We start from the raw sequence: 22,389 nt of genomic DNA on the forward strand, positions 1-22,389 counted from the left end.
ACCCGGACGACTCTAGGCCAATTGTGCGTCGCCCCAAGGACCTCCCGGTCGCGGCCGGTTACGACAGAGCCTGGGCGCGAACCCAGAGTCTCTGATAGCACAGCTGGCGCTGCATTTTACACATTCTACACACAAACAAAATGATAGCATAGCAAATATAAATTCAGAGATGTTTTAACAACTTTATCTTTCATAAGATTATAATGTGATTTTATAGCACACAAATCCCGATAGGACTTTTTACTCTGATACATCCAAAGTGAAAAGCATAAACAACCGTACAAATACATTGTTGGCACACCAAATTAACTCTGACTTTGTACTATACTGGCATATCAATCATTCTATTTCATATGATCTTGTCAAAAATGATATTTTGGTAGTTACTAGCTAGACATATTTTTTAAAAAATGATATTTTGGTAGTTACTAGATAGACATATTTGACCATTCCAGAACAAAACCTCAGATTTTTCATCGTTGAAGAGTACGGTACATTTAATACGTTCTACATCTGCATTGCTTGCTCTTTTGAGTTTTCTGTATAAGGCCTTTGTGACGTCTGCAGATATAAAAAGAGCTTTATAAATACATTAGATTGACTGAAAAAGTCTGCCCTCATTACGGTAAATCACTCTGGATAGGAGCGTCTGCTAAATAACTCATTACTGTAAATCACTCTGGATAGGAGTGTCTGCTAAATAACTCATTACTGTAAATCACTCTGGATAGGAGTGTCTGCTAAATAACTCATTACTGTAAATCATTCTGGATAGGAGCGTCTGCTAAATAACTCATTACTGTAAATCACTCTGGATAGGAGCGCCTGCTAAATAACTCATTACTGTAAATCACTCTGGATAGGAGCGTCTGCTAAATAACTCATTACTGTAAATCACTCTGGATAGGAGCGTCTGCTAAATAACTCATTACTGTAAATCACTCTGGATAGGAGCGTCTGCTAAATAACTCATTACTGTAAATCACTCTGGATAGGAGTGTCTGCTAAATAACTCATTACTGTAAATCACTCTGGATAGGAGCGTCTGCTAAATAACTAATTACTGTAAATCACTCTGGATAGGAGCGTCTGCTAAATAACTCATTACTGTAAATCACTCTGGATAAGAGCATCTGCTAAATAACTTGAATGTAAATCGCGAACATTCTGATGCCCTTGAAATCACAGCCTGTTTTGGTGCGACAGCATATAAACACAGAAAAAAACACTCTGAAAATTCTGTTTTTCCTGTGTTTAATATCATACAGCTGATGAAACTGACACTGACAGTGTTATTTCCTGATAGTTGCTGGTTGAAAATGCAATCTACACAGGGCCTTCTAATCAGCAGGTTTGTATGGGCGGGAGGTTAGACTTTCCATTGTGACATCATGCGATACATTTTTTTTAATAGACCAACAGCAAAATGTTCCATACCTCTCTTCCCAATAACAGCTAGTTTTGAGTTTTCCCCTCCCCACTCAGACCACACCCAAACTGTCCTAGCTAAAGTCTTGCTTGAGAAATTGCTCTTTGCTAAGAAACTACTTGTTTTAATTGAATACAATCACAGTAAAATACTTATTTGTTACCCAGAAATGATTTGATATCCAGATAAAAACAGATGCATTGGACCTTTAAAAAACACATCAACATACAGGTCTGTTTCCCAAACCTGTTGTAATTGTGCAGGGTTGTGTCATTATGCATAGCGTTGAAATGCATTGATTGATGTTTTCACAATTAAAACCATTTTTTTTTTCAGTAAAGATTGGTTTCACAATTATTGGTTCAGTACATGGGATGGGGCACAGTCTGATCATTTAAATAGCCATCACAAAGCAACATGGGAATTCCCTCTGTAGGCAGTGTCTACATTCTATGATCAAGATCGCAAAATATAGCAAAGATTTAAGACTTTCATATGAATGCATTGCGCTTGCAACGCTAGGGTTGTGGGTTGGATTCCCACGGGGGACCAGTTGGGGGGGAACAGTATGAAAATGGGTTGTGGGTTGGATTCCCACGGGGGACCAGTTGGGGGGGAACAGTATGAAAATGGGTTGTGGGTTAGATTCCCACGGGGAACCAGTTGGGGGGGAACAGTATGAAAATGGGTTGTGGGTTGGATTCCCTCGGGGGACCAGTTGGGGGTGAACAGTATGTCCTCACTATCTGTAGGTCGCTCTGGATAAGAGCATCTGCTAAATGACTCACGTCATGAGAAAGCAGCAACAACAGTTTGTCCACCAATCAAGTTCATACGACCTCATATTCTTTATATTGTCGTTAATATCACAGTGTGTTTGTGTATGGCTGTGAGCTGTAGGTGTAATTAACGTGTTCCGTGTGTGTGTGCACGAGGTGTTTGTGCGCACATGACCCAGCCGTCACGGGGACACGGTCACAGGTCACTGCACTCAGAGAAGGACCTCTCCCTCTTCTCCCTGGCCGTGACGAAGTTGAGCAGGTCGATGGCCGTCACCACACCAAACACCATCTGCTTCAGGCTGGGGGAGCCGTCCGTCAAGTCTGAGAGTAGGAGACAGGGAAGGATAGAGAGGGTGGCATTAGCTCCCTCTTACAGCCATCATTGGACGAGGGGAGGGTGGGGTTATGGTTGGTTGCAGGCCCAAATCAATGTTGGGACCAAACAACTGAGGACTTTGAGACTGGCACATACAGTGCATTTGTAAAGTACTCAGACCCCTTGACTTGTCCCACTTTTTGTTACGTTACAGCCTTATTCTAAACTGTATTAAATAGTTTTATCCCACCTCATCAATCTACACACAATACCCCCTAATGACAAAGCAAAAACAGTGTTTTTAGAAATGTTTGCTAAGAAAGTTTATTCTTTTAAATCACATGTGCATAAATATTCAGACCCTTTACTCAGTACTTTGTTGAAGCACCTTTGGCAGTGATTACAGCCTCGAGTCTTCTTGGGGTATGATGCTACAAGCTTAGCAAACCTGTATTTGGGGTGTTTCTGCCATTTGTCTCTGCAGATCTTCTCAAGCTCTGTCAGGTTGGATGGGGAGCATCGCTGCACAGCTATTTTCAGGTCTCTCCAGAGATGTTCAATAGGGTTCAAGTCCGGGCTCTGGCTGGGCCACTTGAGGACATTCAGAAACTTGTCCCGAAGCCACTCCTGCGTTGTCTTGGCTGTGTGCTTAGGGTCGTTGTCCTGTTGGAAGGTGAACCTTCGCCCCAGTCCCAGGTCCTGAATGCTCTGGAGCAGGTTTTCATCAAGGATCTCTGTACCTTTCCCTCGATCCCAGTCCCTGCGCTGAAAAACATCCCCACAGCATGATGCTGCCACCACCATGCTTCACCTTAGGGATGGTGCCAGGTTTCCTCCAGACGTGACACTTGGCATTCAGGCCAAAGAGTTCAACCTTGGTTTCATCAGACCAGAGAATCTTGTTTAGATGCCTTTTGGCAAACTCCAAGCGGGCTGTCACGTGCCTTTTACTGAAGAGTGGCTTCCGTCTGGCCACTCTACCATAAAGGCCTGATTGATGGAGTGCTGTAGAGATGGTTGTCCTTCTGGAAGGTTCTCCCATTTCCACAGAGGAACTCTGGAGCTCTGTCAGAGTGACCATCGGGTTCTTGGTTATCACCCTGGCAAGGCTCAGTTTAGCTGTGCAGCCAGATCTAGTTAGAGTCTTGGTGGTTCCAAACTTCTTCCATTTAAGAATGATGCAGACATTTTTTGGTCACCTTACCCAGACCTGTGCCTTGACACAATCCTGTCTCGGAGTTCTACGGACAATTCCTTCGACCTCATGGCTTGGTTTTTGCTCTGACGTGCACTGTCAATTCTGGCACCTTACGTAGAGACAGGTGTGTGTCATTCCAAATCATGTGGACTCCAATCAAGTTGTAGAACATCTCAAGGATGATCAATGGAAACAGCAAGGACCTGAGCTCAATTTCGAGTCTCATAGCAAAAATTCGGAATACCTACGTAAATAAGCTATTTTATTGTTTGTTATAAATGTGCTAAAATTTCTTGAAACCAGTTTTCAGTTTGTCATTAGTGTGTAGATAGATGAGACTTTTTATTTATTTAATCCATTTTAGAATAAGGTTGTAACGTATCAAAATGTGGAAAAAGTCAAGAGGTCTGAATACTTTCCAAATGCGCTGTATACCAGTCACATGCACACAGCAGACATTAAACCAGACTGGTTTAAATGGGTTCAGACCAGCCACCTTACCACCTTGTAACTGCCCTCAAAAAAATGTCAACGAACCTTCACTCCTCTTACCGCAACATGTTCACCATTATAGCAGGCAGAAAGACTTACATTGGATCTGTTCGTGTACCACCAGGGCAAAATGGTCCGTCTCCAGGATACGAGAGAGCTTCCCCAGGTTATCAGTCAGACGGATCTGAGAATAGGATGAGACGTGAGGTTATCAGTCAAACGGATCTGAGAATAGGATGAGACGTGAGGTTATCAGTCAAACGGATCTGAGAATAGGATGAGACGTGAGGTTATCAGTCAGACGGATCTGAGAATAGGATGAGACATGAGGTTTTCAGTCAAACGGATCTGAGAATAGGATGACACGTGAGGTTATCAGTCAAACGGATCTGAGAATAGGATGAGACGTGAGGTTATCAGTCAGACGGATCTGAGAATAGGATGAGACGTGAGGTTATCAGTCAGACGGATCTGAGAATAGGATGAGACGTGAGGTTATCAGTCAAACGGATCTGAGAATAGGATGAGACGTGAGGTTATCAGTCAGACGGATCTGAGAATAGGATGAGACGTGAGGTTATCAGTCAGACGTAAGATAGAGACGACCGTTTCATCATATAAACAAACATGGGTGATTTCAGTGTGTGTGAGACCTATTTGCACTACTTACAGAAAAAGTGTGCCTGCAAACACGTGTGTGTGTGTGTGTGTGTGTGTGTGTGTGTGTGTGTGTGAGACTGACCTGTTTGAACTGGGTGTAGATCACCTTGTTGACTGGGTCTGAGGGTTTGATCTTCCCAGCCAGCACAGAGGCCAGCATATTCCCCAAAGTAACCATTCCTAGGACCAGCCTACACACACTCACACACGGTTATTTTAGCAGCAGAACAACACTAACCCATGGATAATGTCACCAGAACAGTTGAATGACCTGAATCAGATGGTCAATGTCCACAGGTGAAACATGGGTTAACAACATTTACAAATCAACAATACTCATGAATTTAATTCCAGGGTTATTTCAATGGAAGATATTTTCAGATTCTCTACAACCATTTAATTTCTTCACCGTGAACTAGTAAGCGACACAAAGATAATGGATATGTCCAAAATGGCACCCTATTCCCTACATGGTCAACATTAGTGCCCTATGAAGGGAATAGGGTGCCATTTGGGAAACGTCCTCTGGTTAATGAAAGAGGCAGGAGATGAGACAGTGGAGGAGGACACCCACCCAGCCTCGTCCACTACAGGGGCCTGGTCAAAGCCGTTCTCCTTCAGGATCTTGATGGTCTTCTGACAGCTGACCGTGGGCAGGACGGTCAGAGGGGCAGAGAGGTTCAACCCCTGCAGCTTCAGGTTCCACCACCTGGGGAGGGAGGGAGAGAGAGAAATAGAGGGAGGGAGAGAGAGAGAAATAGAGGGAGGGAGAGAGAGAGAAATAGAGGGAGGGAGAGAGAGAGAAATAGAGGGAGGGAGAGAGAGAGAAATAGAGGGAGGGAGAGAGAAATAGAGGGAGGGAGAGAGAGAGAGAGAGAGAGAAATAGATGGAGGGAGAGAGAGAGAGACATAGACAACCAATTAAATAAATAAAAACAAAATACAACCTTTAAAAGGCATAATACACAGAAATCACCCCACAATTGCCTGGGTGCTAAAACTCTACAATTTACACCTGAGACTGACACAGACCCAGCAGGATTTATTCAGAGACACAGACCCACCAGGGTTTATTCAGAGACACAGACCCAGCGGGGTTTATTCAGAGACACAGACCCACCAGGGTTTATTCAGAGACACAGACCCAGCGGGGTTTATTCAGAGACACAGACCCACCAGGGTTTATTCAGAGACACAGACCCAGCAGGGTTTGGTCAGAGACACAGACCCAGCGGGGTTTGTTCAGAGACACAGACCCAGCAGGGTTTATTCAGAGACACAGACCCAGCAGGGTTTATTCAGAGACACAGACCCAGCAGGGTTTATTCAGAGACACAGACCCAGCAGGGTTTGGTCAGAGACACAGACCCAGCAGGGTTTATTCAGAGACACAGACCCAGCAGGATTTATTCAGAGACACAGACCCAGCAGGGTTTATTCAGAGACACAGACCCAGCAGGGTTTGTTTAGAGACACAGACCCAGGGGGGTTTGTTTAGACCCACCAGGGTTTATTCAGAGACACAGACCCAGCAGGATTTATTCAGAGACACAGACCCAGCAGGGTTTGTTTAGAGACACAGACCCAGGGAGGTTTGTTTAGACCCACCAGGGTTTATTCAGAGACACAGACCCAGGGGGGTTTGTTTAGACCTACCAGGGTTTGTTCAGAGACACAGACCCAGGGGGGTTTGTTTAGACCTACCAGGGTTTGTTCAGAGACACAGACCCAGGGGGGTTTGTTTAGACCTACCAGGGTTTGTTTAGACCCACCAGGGTTTGTTCAGAGACACAGACCCAGCGGGGTTTGTTCAGACCTACCAGGGTTTGTTTACCATGATGTCTGACTCCTTCAGGAAGCCTTTCTGGAACATCCACTTGTCACTCAGGAACTTGGTCCTGAAAAAAAGAGAAGAGTCGTTGTTGGTTACTTCATCCACTAGGAACAGCTGTTAAAGGTTCAGATTAAAGAGAAGGGTTGTTAGTTACTTCATCCACTAGGAACAGCTGTTAATGGTTCAGATTAAAGAGAAGGGTTGTTGGTTACTTCATCCACTAGGAACAGCTGTTAAAGGTTCAGATTAAAGAGAAGGGTTGTTAGTTACTTCATCCACTAGGAACAGCTGTTAAAGGTTCAGATTAAAGAGAAGGGTTGTGAGTTACTTCATCCACTAGGAACAGCTGTTAAAGGTTCAGATTAAAGAGAAGGGTTGTTAGTTACTTCATCCACTAGGAACAGCTGTTAAAGGTTCAGATTAAAGAGAAGGGTTGTTAGTTACTTCATCCACTAGGAACAGCTGTTAATGGTTCAGATTAAAGAGAAGGGTTGTTAGTTACTTCATCCACTAGGAACAGCTGTTAAAGGTTCAGATTAAAGAGAAGGGTTGTTAGTTACTTCATCCACTAGGAACAGCTGTTAAAGGTTCAGATTAAAGAGAAGGGTTGTTAGTTACTTCATCCACTAGGAACAGCTGTTAATGGTTCAGATTAAAGAGAAGGGTTGTTAGTTACTTCATCCACTAGGAACAGCTGTTAAAGGTTCAGATTAAAGAGAAGGGTTGTTAGTTACTTCATCCACTAGGAACAGCTGTTAAAGGTTCAGATTAAGGAGAAGGGTTGTTAGTTACTTCATCCACTAGGAACAGCTGTTAAAGGTTCAGATTAAAGAGAAGGGTTGTTGGTTACTTCATCCACTAGGAACAGCTGTTAAAGGTTCAGATTAAAGAGAAGGGTTGTTAGTTACTTCATCCACTAGGAACAGCTGTTAAAGGTTCAGATTAAAGAGAATGGGTTGTTAGTTACTTCATCCACTAGGAACAGCTGTTAATGGTTCAGATTAAAGAGAAGGGTTGTTAGTTACTTCATCCACTAGGAACAGCTGTTAAAGGTTCAGATTAAAGAGAAGGGTTGTTAGTTACTTCATCCACTAGGAACAGCTGTTAAAGGTTCAGATTAAAGAGAAGGGTTGTTAGTTACTTCATCCACTAGGAACAGCTGTTAAAGGTTCAGATTAAAGAGAAGGGTTGTTAGTTACTTCATCCACTAGGAACAGCTGTTAAAGGTTCAGATTAAAGAGAAGGGTTGTTAGTTACTTCATCCACTAGGAACAGCTGTTAAAGGTTCAGATTAAAGAGAAGGGTTGTTAGTTACTTCATCCACTAGGAACAGCTGTTAAAGGTTCAGATTAAAGAGAAGGGTTGTTAGTTACTTCATCCACTAGGAACAGCTGTTAAAGGTTCAGATTAAAGAGAAGGGTTGTTAGTTACTTCATCCACTAGGAACAGCTGTTAAAGGTTCAGATTAAAGAGAAGGGTTGTTAGTTACTTCATCCACTAGGAACTGCTGTTAATGGTTCAGATTAAAGAGAAGGGTTGTTAGTTACTTCATCCACTAGGAACAGCTGTTAAAGGTTCAGATTAAAGAGAAGGGTTGTTAGTTACTTCATCCACTAGGAACAGCTGTTAATGGTTCAGATTAAAGAGAAGGGTTGTTAGTTACTTCATCCACTAGGAACAGCTGTTAAAGGTTCAGATTAAAGAGAAGGGTTGTTAGTTACTTCATCCACTAGGAACAGCTGTTAAAGGTTCAGATTAAAGAGAAGGGTTGTTAGTTACTTCATCCACTAGGAACAGCTGTTAAAGGTTCAGATTAAAGAGAAGGGTTGTTAGTTACTTCATCCACTAGGAACAGCTGTTAATGGTTCAGATTAAAGAGAAGGGTTGTTAGTTACTTCATCCACTAGGAACAGCTGTTAATGATTCAGATTAAAGAGAAGGGTTGTTGGTTACTTCATCCACTAGGAACAGCTGTTAATGGTTCAGATTAAAGAGAAGGGTTGTTAGTTACTTCATCCACTAGGAACAGCTGTTAAAGGTTCAGATTAAAGAGAATGGGTTGTTAGTTACTTCATCCACTAGGAACAGCTGTTAAAGGTTCAGATTAAAGAGAAGGGTTGTTAGTTACTTCATCCACTAGGAACAGCTGTTAAAGGTTCAGATTAAAGAGAAGGGTTGTTAGTTACTTCATCCACTAGGAACAGCTGTTAAAGGTTCAGATTAAAGAGAAGGGTTGTTAGTTACTTCATCCACTAGGAACAGCTGTTAAAGGTTCAGATTAAAGAGAATGGGTTGTTAGTTACTTCATCCACTAGGAACAGCTGTTAATGGTTCAGATTAAAGAGAAGGGTTGCTAGTTACTTCATCCACTAGGAACAGCTGTTAAAGGTTCAGATTAAAGAGAAGGGTTGTTAGTTACTTCATCCACTAGGAACAGCTGTTAAAGGTTCAGATTAAAGAGAAGGGTTGTTAGTTACTTCATCCACTAGGAACAGCTGTTAAAGGTTCAGATTAAAGAGAAGGGTTGTTAGTTACTTCATCCACTAGGAACAGCTGTTAAAGGTTCAGATTAAAGAGAAGGGTTGTTAGTTACTTCATCCACTAGGAACAGCTGTTAATGGTTCAGATTAAAGAGAAGGGTTGTTAGTTACTTCATCCACTAGGAACAGCTGTTAAAGGTTCAGATTAAAGAGAAGGGTTGTTAGTTACTTCATCCACTAGGAACAGCTGTTAAAGGTTCAGATTAAAGAGAAGGGTTGTTAGTTACTTCATCCACTAGGAACAGCTGTTAATGGTTCAGATTAAAGAGAAGGGTTGTTAGTTACTTCATCCACTAGGAACAGCTGTTAAAGGTTCAGATTAAAGAGAAGGGTTGTTAGTTACTTCATCCACTAGGAACAGCTGTTAAAGGTTCAGATTAAAGAGAAGGGTTGTTAGTTACTTCATCCACTAGGAACAGCTGTTAAAGGTTCAGATTAAAGAGAAGGGTTGTTAGTTACTTCATCCACTAGGAACAGCTGTTAAAGGTTCAGATTAAAGAGAAGGGTTGTTAGTTACTTCATCCACTAGGAACAGCTGTTAAAGGTTCAGATTAAAGAGGGGATCATGAATCAGTGATTCCCACGAGGCAACAGCTGCAATATTCAGACATGGCCACAAGGGGCCAGGCTAAGCTAAACCCTGACAGATCATTAGTTTCACTATAGGACTACAGTATATTATAGTCATAATATAACAGTATATTCTAGTCCCTGGTTCCTCACATGTAGTTGCGGATGGAGTCTGGCAGGATGACCACACACCGCTGGCCCTCCTTCAGGTCCTTGGCCACCCTCACCGCCGCTGCCATGGCCGTGCCCGAGCTGCCACCTGGCACAGGGGACAAGAGACGGGCACACTGGTTGGCATGACGACCCGTGGCCAGGTCAACCCACAAATCAGAACATGACAGGTGGTCTTTATTGAAGTGGGAATGTGCAGATATCCCAGCCCCTGGAGAAGTACTGAATGTCTCAGGAACCACCTTCATTTGATGTGCAATACGGATGACCTGCAACACGGCCACAGAGTCACCACTGGTGACAGTGAGATGAAAGACAGAGAAACAGAACGGTGACAAACGTACCACACAGCAAGCCCTCGTCTCTGACCAGCATACGGGACATGTTGAAGGACTCCTCATCGTTGGACTTGTACCAGCTATCCACCACCTACAGGTAGACACACCCTGGTGAGGTAGTGTGTGTGTGTGTGTGTTTATGTGTGTGTGTGTTTGTGTGTGTGTGTGTATATGTGTGTGTGTGTGTGTGTTTGTGTATGTCCATCTGACTCACTGATCGGTCCAGTACAGTGGGGATGAAGTCGTATCCGATGCCCTCCACCTCGTACTGGGTCTTGTCTGTCTTGTTCAGCTCCTCTGGTTCAGCCAGGATGGAGCCTTCAGGGTCCACACCGATGATCTGACCACACACACAGACAGAACCATACCAGACAGAACCACATCAGACCAGACAGAACCACACCAGACAAGACAGAACCACACCAGACCAGACAGAACCACACCAGACAAGACAGAACCACACCAGACAGAACCACATCAGACAAGACAGAACCACATCAGACCAGACAGAACCACATCAGACCAGACAGAACCACACCAGACCAGAACCACCCCGAATCACACAAGATCAGACAGAACCACACCGAATCACACAAGATCAGACAGAACCACACCACACAGAACCACACCAGACCAGACAGAAACACACCAGACAAGACCAGACAGAAACACACCAGACAAGACCAGACAGAACCACACCAGACAGAACCACACCAGACAAGACCAGACAAGACCAGACAGAACCACAACAGACAGAACCACACCATGTCAGACACAAGTTAACACCCAGTAAGGACGGCCATAGCCTGTGATCAGAACCGTTTCTATTCCGTCATGCTGAAGTAGTGGATGTGAAGATCCAAGTTGAGACTGATTCTATTTGTATGGATCTTTCCATACTTGAATAGCAATTTCAATTGAACTGTCCACAACCCTAGTCAGAAGCCACCTGGGGATGGGAATTGATTCCAGGTGGACACCCAGAGTTCACTCACCTGGATGTTGGGGCACCTCTCCTTCAGTTTGCGGGCAATGCCAGTGATGGTGCCGCCTGTGCCAGCGCCTGCCACCAGCATGTCCACTTTCCCTGCCAGGTCACAGACGTGGAGGGTGTCAGGTTAGCTCATACAGATGGATTCAGATCATGAACAGTGTCTCTATGAGGGCTACAAGCCCACACAACTGCTCAGACAATGCTTTGCTGTTGACCAAAACCATGAGTTAAACCTTATTCAAACACACACGCTTGTATAACAGTGATTCTCAGCTAGTGGATGACGACGAGGTTTTGAATGGGTAGCGGGTGTCTGAGTAATAATAAAAAAATAAGTGTTTTTGTTATATATATTTTTTTATGACTTATTCTATGAAAAAAATACTCCAGTCTGAACCTAAACCAGGCAGAAAGTGTATAGAAATAATGAATTTGCATTTCTAAATAACAATCTCTGAACAAATCACAGTATTTTGAGAGAGAGAGAGAATGCCAGCAAGACAAGAGAGAAGGAAAGAGAGAACAAGAGAGGGAGGAATAGAGGGAGGGAGCCGAGAGGAAGTCTGTCTCACCATCACACTGTTCCAGTATCTCCTCTGCTGTGGTGTCATAGTGGGCCAGGGGGTTACTAGGGTTACGGTACTGGTCCAGGATGTGAGAGTTGGGGATCTCGTTCTTCAGACGCCAAGCCACGCCCACGTGAGACTCTGGTGAATCGAAACGAGCGCTGGTGGGAGTACGGACGATCTCTGCGCCCAGGGCTCTCAAAACATCCACCTGGGTGCATGCAGACACACAGACAGGCAGCGTTTTCATGATCATTTGTGCAGACTTCAATCAAATAGGTCCTGTCAAATTCCTGGAGGGGAGATTGATGAGGCAGGCGTACAGCAGTCTTACCTTCTCCATGCTCATCTTCTCAGGCATGACAATGATACAGCGGTAACCCTTCACAGCTGCAGCCAGAGCCAGACCGATACCTGTCACACACACACGGACACACACACACACAGGGATACACACGGACACATACACACACACACACACACACACACAGGGATACACACGGACACACACACACACACGGACACATGGGATACACACGGACACACACAATTCAGTGAATCTACCACTAGTGAGACACATTCCTATTCATTTACTGAGACACACACAGTTACCTGTATTGCCTGAGGTGGGCTCTATGATCGTGTCTCCTGGTTTCAGATGTCCTGCCCTCTCTGCATCCTCCACCATACGCAGACTGATTCTATCCTTCACACTGCCGCCCGCGTTGAAGTACTCACACTTGGCCACTGCACAGAGACAAAACAGAACGGTACACACTGGATCACACACACAGATTCAAATGTTTTTAATTCTGAATGTCTGAAAACATCTGATAATGTAACCAGACCTGGGTCAAACATGTTCATCTCATTTAGTTTAGAGTTTGCACTTTTGTAGCTATTCCATTGGTTCCATTGTACCATAAAATGTATGGATCACAAGTGGGGTCATTTTCTGTGCAAAAGTCCAAAGCCAACAATATAATTAAACTGTTACATTCGATACAATATAACTGTCAATAAATCCCAAATGGGATTATGGAGTCAAGCATAAAGAAATCTACAAAGAAGTCAGCTGAACACAGACGCCCCAAAGTAAATCCAAATTCACACGACTTCTTAAGCCAACCAATGAAAAAGGTTTTTGACTGAGACATGGAGGGAAGACAGCCTTGAATACTGCCTGAACAGTATTCTCAGGACTATGTCTGCCTCAACACAAAGAGACATGGAGGGAAGACAGCCTTGAATACTGTCTGAACGGTATTCTCAGGACTATGTCTGCCTCAACACAAAGAGACATGGAGGGAAGACAGCCTTGAATACTGTCTGAACAGTATTCTCAGGACTATGTCTGCCTCAACACAAAGAGACGTGGAGGGAAGACAGCCTTGAATACTGCCTGAACAGTATTCTCAGGACTATGTCTGCCTCAACACAAAGAGACGTGGAGGGGGAAGACAGCCTTGAATACTGCCTGAACAGTATTCTCAGGACTATGTCTGCCTCAACACAAAGAGACGTGGAGGGAAGACAGCCTTGAATACTGCCTGAACAGTATTCTCAGGACTATGTCTGCCTCAACACAAAGAGACGTGGAGGGGGAAGACAGCCTTGAATACTGCCTGAACAGTATTCTCAGGACTATGTCTGCCTCAACACAAAGAGACGTGGAGGGAAGACAGCCTTGAATACTGCCTGAACAGTATTCTCAGGACTATGTCTGCCTCAACACAAAGAGACGTGGAGGGAAGACAGCCTTGAATACTGTCTGAACAGTATTCTCAGGACTATGTCTGCCTCAACACAAAGAGACGTGGAGGGAAGACAGCCTTGAATACTGCCTGAACAGTATTCTCAGGACTATGTCTGCCTCAACACAAAGAGACGTGGAGGGGGAAGACAGCCTTGAATACTGCCTGAACAGTATTCTCAGGACTATGTCTGCCTCAACACAAAGAGACGTGGAGGGGGAAGACAGCCTTGAATACTGCCTGAACAGTATTCTCAGGACTATGTCTGCCTCAACAGAAAGAGACGTGGAGGGGGAAGACAGCCTTGAATACTGCCTGAACAGTATTCTCAGGACTATGTCTGCCTCAACACAAAGAGACGTGGAGGGGGAAGACAGCCTTGAATACTGCCTGAACAGTATTCTCAGGACTATGTCTGCCTCAACACAAAGAGACGTGGAGGGGGAAGACAGCCTTGAATACTGTCTGAACGGTATTCTCAGGACTATGTCTGCCTCAACAGAAAGAGACGTGGAGGGGGAAGACAGCCTTGAATACTGTCTGAACAGTATTCTCAGGACTATGTCTGACTGGCAGATAATGCAAGATTCAGGGATAGGTTTTATCATGGAGGCACAAATAAATTGGTAACTCTCCGTGAGAAAAGTGCACAAACAAGGCTGAAACATTGAGTGGGAAACATTTGCACCCATGTAGCAAGTTAAGGTTCATTCATCTCAAAAGGGTTCTGAGAAAAGACTCCCTGATAAACTCACAGACTTCACACTTGAGGCCGAAGGTCTTGGGGATCTTGTTCATGCGCACCAGCGGGGTGTCACCGATCCTCCGGAGGATGTTGGTGAGGATTTTAGGAGCTTTGGTCCTGGAAGAGGGGAATTTATGATGTCACTGACTAACTCAACGTTGATGAATGATCAACGCTCATTCCACATTGACATGAATCTGACTAAAAGATGGATAATGGAATAAAGTGGAAATGAGTAGAGGAGGAGACGGGTGGAAGGAATAACATAAAAGGTTAACCGGTCTTACTGTTGAGGGTCACCAGTCTTACTGTTGAGGGTTACCAGTCTTACTGTTGAGGGTTACCAGTCTTACTGTTGAGGGTTACCAGTTTTACTGTTGAGGGTCACCAGTCTTACTGTTGAGGGTCACCAGTCTTACTGTTGAGGGTTACCAGTCTTACTGTTGAGGGTTACCAGTCTTACTGTTGAGGGTTACCAGTCTTACTGTTGAGGGTTACCAGTCTTACTGTTGAGGGTTACCAGTCTTACTGTTGAGGGTTACCATTGTTACGGTTGAGGGTTACCATTGTTACTGTTGAGGGTTACGGTTAGGGTGACCAGTCTTACTGTTGAGGGTTATGGTTAGGGTGACCAGTCTTACTGTTGAGGGTTAGTAGTTTTACTGTTGAGGGTTACCAGTCTTACTGTTGAGGGTTACCAGTCTTACTGTTGAGGGTTACCAGTCTTACTGTTGAGGGTTACCAGTCTTACTGTTGAGGGTTACCAGTCTTACTGTTGAGGGTTACCATTGTTACGGTTGAGGGTTACCATTGTTACGGTTGAGGGTTACCATTGTTACTGTTGAGGGTTACGGTTAGGGTGACCAGTCTTACTGTTGAGGGTTATGGTTAGGGTGACCAGTCTTACTGTTGAGGGTTATGGTTAGGGTGACCAGTCTTACTGTTGAGGATGGGTGTGGGGGGAGTCGGCGTGGTTGCCCCCCAGTCTCCAGGTGCACCGGCTAGGAAGGTCGGGACGGATCCACTTCCTCTCCCCCACCGCCTGGATGGTTCCAGTCACGTCCTCCACCTCTAGCTTGTCTCTGACGCCCCCCTTGGTTGGGAGTTGTAACAGCCCTTCCTGGATCTTGGAGGATCCGTTGGCGTCCCCATTGCCGTTGGTGACGCGTAGCCTGGCAGCGTGCGGGCACACAGGGCCCAGGACGCTGTTGTCTTTAAGGGAGGGGACCGCAGGCATGTCTCACCTAGGAAGTTAAATGGCACATGGGCTAGTAAATGGCACGTAGCCTCTGTCCTGCTCGTAAGCACAGATCTAGGATCATATTCCCCTGACCCCAGTCCTAATTGTAACCGTTAGCTGGACAATAAGTGATCTGACCCTGTATCAGTGGTTTGGGGCTATTTAAGAGTCCAACGTCCAGACAATGTTTCAACACCACCTAGCGGTCTGAGGGACAGGAGCAGCAGAAGGCCTCTTCAGAATATTTGAGGGAATCGAGGAGCTGCTGCTGTTGTCTGTCTCATACTATACACACTGCTGGACAGACTGACGACTTCAAACTAATTACAGCCAGGAAGCCAATAAGAACATTCCTGACAAAAATGACACAAAAAAAAAAAAGTAAAACGTTTGACCCCAAGAGGCCCAGTGAGGTGCATATTAACCTGCACACCTGACACCACCATGCCATGCTGTACGTCCCTCTGAAGAGTGGTACTGGGAGCCCCACAGTTCAGGTACAAATTACTCAGGCAGACGCACTACCTCAACACGTTTGATGTTTAAGTCAGTGAACATCCTCAGGTCAATGAACAAAACAATCACTTAAAATATGTGAAAGGTCAAATGTGAGATTGGCTCCTATACCCGAGTTGCTAGATGTGAGGCGCTACAATTTAAAGAAATGACCCCTGTTCAGAAGGGCTAATCATTAATGGAGGTAATTGTGTGTGTCCAGCTAATTTGTATTGCCTAAAGACCCAGGGTTATAGAAGACAATGACCTGTCCCTAACATATCAACAAGACAACATACTGTCCCTAACATATCAACAAGACAACATATTAACAAGACAACATACTGTCCCTAACATATTAACAAGACAACATACTGTCCCTAACATATTAAAAAGACAACATACTGTCCCTAACGTATCAACAAGACAACATACTGTCCCTAACATATTAACAAGACAACATACTGTCCCTAACATATTAACAAGACAACATACTGTCCCTAACATATCAACAAGACAACATATTAACAAGACAACATACTGTCCCTAACATATTAACAAGACAACATACTGTCCCTAACATATTAACAAGACAACATACTGTCCCTAACATATTAACAAGACAACATACTGTCCCTAACATATTAACAAGACAACATACTGTCCCTAACATATTAACAAGACAACATACTGTCCCTAACATATTAACAAGACAACATACTGTCCCTAACGTATTAACAAGACAACATACTGTCCCTAACGTATTAACAAGACAACATACTGTCCTTAATGTATCAACAAGACAACATACTGTCCCTAACGTATTAACAAGACAACGTTAACAAGACAACGTACTGTCCCTAACATATTAACAAGACAACGTACTGTCCCTAACATATTAACAAGACAACATACTGTCCCTAACGTATCAACAAGACAACATCCTGTCCCTAACGTATCAACAAGACAACATCCTGTCCCTAACATATTAACAAGACAACATACTGTCCCTAACGTATTAACAAGACAACATACTGTCCCTAACATATTAACAAGACAACATACTGTCCCTAACATATTAACAAGACAACATACTGTCCCTAACATATTAACAAGACAACATACTGTCCCTAACATATTAACAAGACAACATACTGTCCCTAACGTATCAACAAGACAACATATTAACAAGACAACATACTGTCCCTAACATATTAACAAGACAACATACTGTCCCTAACATATTAACAAGACAACATACTGTCCCTAACATATCAACAAGACAACATACTGTCCCTAACATATTAACAAGACAACATACTGTCCCTAACATATCAACAAGACAACATACTGTCCCTAACATATTAACAAGACAACATACTGTCCCTAACATATTAACAAGACAACATACTGTCCCTAACATGTTAACAAGACAACATACTGTCCCTAACATATTAACAAGACAACATACTGTCCCTAACATATTAACAAGACAACATACTGTCCCTAACATATTAACAAGACAACATACTGTCCCTAACGTATCAACAAGACAACATACTGTCCCTAACATATCAACAAGACAACATACTGTCCCTAACATATCAACAAGACAACGTACTGTCCCTAACATATTAACAAGACAACATACTGTCCCTAACATATTAACAAGAGAACATACTGTCCCTAACATATTAACAAGACAACATACTGTCCCTAACATATTAACAAGACAACATACTGTCCCTAACATATCAACAAGACAACGTACTGTCCCTAACATATCAACAAGACAACGTACTATCCCTAACATATTAACAAGACAACATACTGTCCCTAACGTATCAACAAGACAACGTTAACAAGACAACATACTGTCCCTAACATATTAACAAGACAACATACTGTCCCTAACATATTAACAAGACAACATACTGTCCCTAACATATTAACAAGACAACATACTGTCCCTAACATATTAACAAGACAACATACTGTCCCTAACATATTAACAAGACAACATACTGTCCCTAACATATTAACAAGACAACATACTGTCCCTAACATATTAACAAGACAACATACTGTCCCTAACGTATTAACAAGACAACATACTGTCCCTAACGTATTAACAAGACAACATACTGTCCCTAACATATTAACAAGACAACATACTGTCCCTAACGTATTAACAAGACAACGTATTAACAAGACAACATACTGTCCCTAACAAGACAACATACTGTCCCTAACAAGACAACATACTGTCCCTAACATATTAACAAGACAACATACTGTCCCTAACGTATTAACAAGACAACGTATTAACAAGACAACATACTGTCCCTAACAAGACAACATACTGTCCTTAACATATTAACAAGACAACATACTGTCCCTAACATATTAACAAGACAACATACTGTCCCTAACATATTAACAAGACAACATACTGTCCCTAACGTATTAAAATGGTACTAATTCTTTGGATTCCCAGACAGAGAGTTCAGTCTGTTGTGTTGCTCCTGTCTAATACTAATAGGCAGTGTACACTTCCAAGCAGCTGTTCAAATGGACCTCTTTCTGAACTGCACTGAAGACACAAACCTCGCCTGAGTGGCTTGACACCAAATGACCAGCACACAATAAACCCACCGGAGAGCATTGTGTCCTTAGGAAAACAACGTAGGGTTGGAGACAGAGAGAGACCAAAGGAAACGTTCCCTCCTGAGCCAGCGCATTTCTTAATGGAACTACTACTGCTGGTCATGCTACTGCTGTTACAGCGTCTGTCTAACTACTGCTATGACAGATATGGGAGCAGAGGTTTGAGTGTTCCTTGGGTGAGTTCATTTGCAATCTGATCCCCCTTGCAGACAGGTTCACTGAGTGGCAATGAGGCTGAGTTGAGGCTGAAATGTTCAGAGGGTTGTGTTACGTAACAGCTGGCCTTGCTTGTGTAACCAAACCAGTTGAGCTGACACCCTCCAGACCCAACCCACCAGTTGTAACAGTTACTACATGAGATAAACTTCCTTTGGAGCTTCTCTCAACGGATATTCTCAATACCTTCTACCACAAAGTATGTTATTTTTTAAATCTCTTTCAGAATTCCCAAAAGTGGAATTAAACGATAGTGTGCATATATATATATATATATATATATATATATATATATATATATATATATATATATATATATATATATATATATATATATATATATATATATATAGCCTGGCTAAAAACAAGGGTAAATAACAAAAAGGACAGGATTTACAACCATATAATAATACATATAACTGCCCTACCAAGACAGTGTCCAATAACGCCGGTCAAAACTATTCAGAGCCATGAAGGCCATAGCGGAAGGTAGCCTAGTGGTTAGAGCGTTGGCCTAGTAAACGTAAAGGTTGTAAAAATCGAATCCCCGAGCTGGTGAAAACCTGTCGTTCTGCCCCTGAACAAGGCAGTTAACCCACTGTTCCTAGGCCGCATTTGAAAATAAGAATTCGTTCTTATTAACTGATTTGCTTCGTTAAATAAAGGTAAAATAAAATAGCGGATTAAACACCATGGTGAAGGAAGTTTGACGACTCTGTGGAATCGAGCTCTGACTAGATGGGCTCTGCCTCTGAATAGTTATGACAGGCAATGTCTTTTTAGGGCCATACTAGAAACATATATTTTGTTTAGTCATGGCACAAGAGTGCACTCAACTATGGCAAATTGTGGTGGGCAAAATGAACTAATGGTGCAGCTCAAATTCATTACCTGCAGCCCTCAGTCACCAGAACAGAAAGAGACAACAAGTGTGATGGAGGATTCACAGGTATACATTATAACTTCATTTCTCAACACAAAGCGATCTTGTATTCAGGTAACTGATGATAGACAGTAGGACCCAAAAATAGTCCCATATGGTGGGTCAAAGGCAGATGTTTGTGTGTGCCTTTTTGCTAACCCAAACCCGTTTCCTAAATGTACCATAATGTTCCTTTTTATTTCACCTTTATTTAACCAGGTAAGCTAGTTGAGAACAAGTTCTCATTTACAACTGCGACCTGACCAAGATAAGGCAAAGCCGTGCGACACAAACAACACAGAGTTACACATGGAATAAACAAGCGTAGTCAAAAACACAATAACTCCTAACCTACTGTACTACGAAAAGTCAAATCTGACGTTAATTTGACAAACGTTGGATCCCTTCTAGCCATGACCCCATATGGTCGGGGGTTTATGGACCCCGGAAATAAACCCATGTGCTTGTTTAAAACACGAACGATCATTGTAGTACCCACCTCTTACTATTATTTGGATTGCCATGACTCAGTAGGTAGGTACAGCATAATTATACAACTTTACAAGGACACAGAACCTTATGTCGATGAATGGAACATGGCATCATCAAATACATGTGCATTAAAAAACAGTTGCACTAACATCATCATGCAAGTGGTCGATCAGTTTCAACTTACCTATGTATCTGATGGTCTGGGAATCTGGAGAGGTAAAGAATCTTCCTCCGGTGATAGAAAGAGACTTAGGTAACAACAGTTGGATAATAAAGATGACCATCAGCGCGAGGAGGTTAGCCAATCGTTGGGGAAGAATGCATGTTTAGGGCGCACTTTGATTGGCTGCAGCGAGGGAGTCTATTTCTGCCCCTCCTCCAATAAGAGATGCAGATTTGGTGAAACAAGTAGTACATGGCGAAAACGTATGGAAGTTAACCAGGGATCTATTTATATTAATTTCCAAAAAGTAAAGAACCTTCTCAAATGTTAGTTTCAGAAACATACGCAACTCGCGCATCCCAGTGTGCCATTCAATGCGTTAACGTGCCTTTCACGCATGGTTTATGGTCGTAAATGTTTTTTTTTTAGGTCACTATTCTTTGTGAGGACTGTATTTTTCCAACTGTTGATCTTGGTTGTCCAAGGTCATTTCCATGCGTAACCATTAGACATAATACGGATGGATACATTTGGGTACACGGTCATAACATTTGCTGAGTTCAAAACAACTGGGTACTCGGAAAAATAGGTTCAATCATGACGTCAGTGACCTTAGAAAGAGGCTGGAGTTCGAGTTGGGTGACCGTTCAAAATATTTTTCCCAGTCGGAGTTCGTTTTTCCCCCCCGCCGAGTTCCCAGTTGTTTTGAACGGGGCAACTGTACAACTCACGACACACTTAACTATTGGTGCATTCAAGACAACTGATGGCTCATTCAAATAACTGGGAACTTGGAGGGGGGGCAACCCCAGATCTCAGTACGTTTTCTAGAGCTCCAAATTACGTCATTATTTGACCTCGTATTTTTCCAAGTTCAAATGCTCCATTCAAAATTTTGAACTCCGAAAAATAAGAAGTCAAATCATGACGTCAGTGAGCTTAAGGTTGGCTCTTAAATGCCCAGTGACAGTAGCTTTACTCTACCTGTCAAACTCATTCCAGAGGGCCAAGTGTCTGCGGGTTTTCTCTCCTCTCTTGTACTTGATCAATTAAGTCACTAATTAGGAACACCCCTCACCTGGTTGTCTAGGTCTTAATTGAAAGGAAAACCCCAAAACCAACAGACACAAACTGTTGTGTAGTGCTAGGATAAAAACCAAAACATGCACCCAGATGGGGCCCCAGGACCGAGTTTGGGGAAACCCTGTGTAACAGTATAGCTTCCGTCCCTCTCCTCGCCCCAACCTGGGCTCGAACCAGGGACCCTCTGCACACATCAACCACAGTCACTCACAAAGCATCGTTACCCATCGCGCCACAAAAGCCGCGGCCCTTGCAGAGCAAGGGGAACAACAAGTTTGTGAGAAACTGTGGTTGATGTGTGGAGAGGGTCCCTGGTTCGAGCCCAGGTTGGGGCGAGGAGAGGGACGGAAGCTATACATCTAGGTCTCAGAGCGAGTGACATCACCGACTGAAACACTATTAGCGCGCACCACCGCTAACTAGACAGCCATTTCACATCGGCCTCACTTGCATACATTACATTCAAACGTGTGATAAATGCAGAGGGATTTCTTAAGCTCATTGCCTATACCAGGGCTCTCTAACGCTGCTCCTGGAGCGCTACCATCCTCTGGGTTGATAAGCTGTTAGTTACAACTGGGGTTGGAGCGAAAACCTACAGGAGGGTATCGCTCCAGGACCATGGTTGGAGAGCCCTGGCCCGTGCAGTAAACCCTTTCACCCAGTCTTATCCCTGCTAGATTGTAACTCCAACACCAACCAATGAAAGAGGACACAGCAGA

The 22,389-nt window shown here is 43.4% G+C and overlaps 1 protein-coding gene across 2 annotated transcripts; it reads right to left on the reverse strand.

Annotated features, from left to right (window-relative positions):
- Positions 1 to 1,237: 1,237 nt before the first annotated feature.
- LOC110496973 (cystathionine beta-synthase) lies at positions 1,238 to 20,760 on the reverse strand. Of its 2 annotated transcripts, XM_036951674.1 has the most exons (15): positions 20,606 to 20,760; positions 15,331 to 15,633; positions 14,400 to 14,506; positions 12,503 to 12,637; positions 12,225 to 12,304; positions 11,897 to 12,101; positions 11,326 to 11,417; positions 10,545 to 10,670; positions 10,337 to 10,421; positions 9,975 to 10,080; positions 6,698 to 6,775; positions 5,452 to 5,586; positions 4,960 to 5,068; positions 4,317 to 4,401; positions 1,238 to 2,532 (listed from the first exon to the last, which is right to left on the reverse strand). In XM_036951674.1, the coding sequence occupies exons 2-15, from the start codon at positions 15,624 to 15,626 to the stop codon at positions 2,405 to 2,407; spliced, it is 1,767 nt and encodes a 588-aa protein (XP_036807569.1). In that variant the 5' UTR covers positions 15,627 to 15,633; positions 20,606 to 20,760; the 3' UTR covers positions 1,238 to 2,404. The 2 variants fall into 2 exon arrangements, with proteins under 2 accessions (XP_036807569.1, XP_036807570.1); XM_036951675.1 differs by lacking the exons at positions 1,238 to 2,532; positions 4,317 to 4,401 and adding an exon at positions 4,604 to 4,770.
- Between the last annotated feature and the right edge of the window lie 1,629 nt (positions 20,761 to 22,389).

This window comes from Oncorhynchus mykiss, chromosome 18, assembly GCF_013265735.2.
Source record: "Oncorhynchus mykiss isolate Arlee chromosome 18, USDA_OmykA_1.1, whole genome shotgun sequence".
Classification (NCBI taxonomy): domain Eukaryota; kingdom Metazoa; phylum Chordata; class Actinopteri; order Salmoniformes; family Salmonidae; genus Oncorhynchus; species Oncorhynchus mykiss.

What these genes read in the sequence shown, in the direction of transcription:
- LOC110496973 (XM_036951674.1), bottom strand. Translation starts at nt 15,626, where the DNA reads ATGCCTGCGGTCCCCTCCCTTAAAGACAACAGCGTCCTGGGCCCTGTG. An exon ending in GATACTGGAACAGTGTGATG is followed by an intron (nt 11,418 to 11,896) that starts GTGAGACAGACT and finishes GTGACCTGGCAG; the next exon opens with GGAAAGTGGACATGCTGGTG. An exon ending in CCTGTAGTGGACGAGGCTGG is followed by an intron (nt 5,069 to 5,451) that starts GTGGGTGTCCTC and finishes GAGTGTGTGTAG; the next exon opens with GCTGGTCCTAGGAATGGTTA.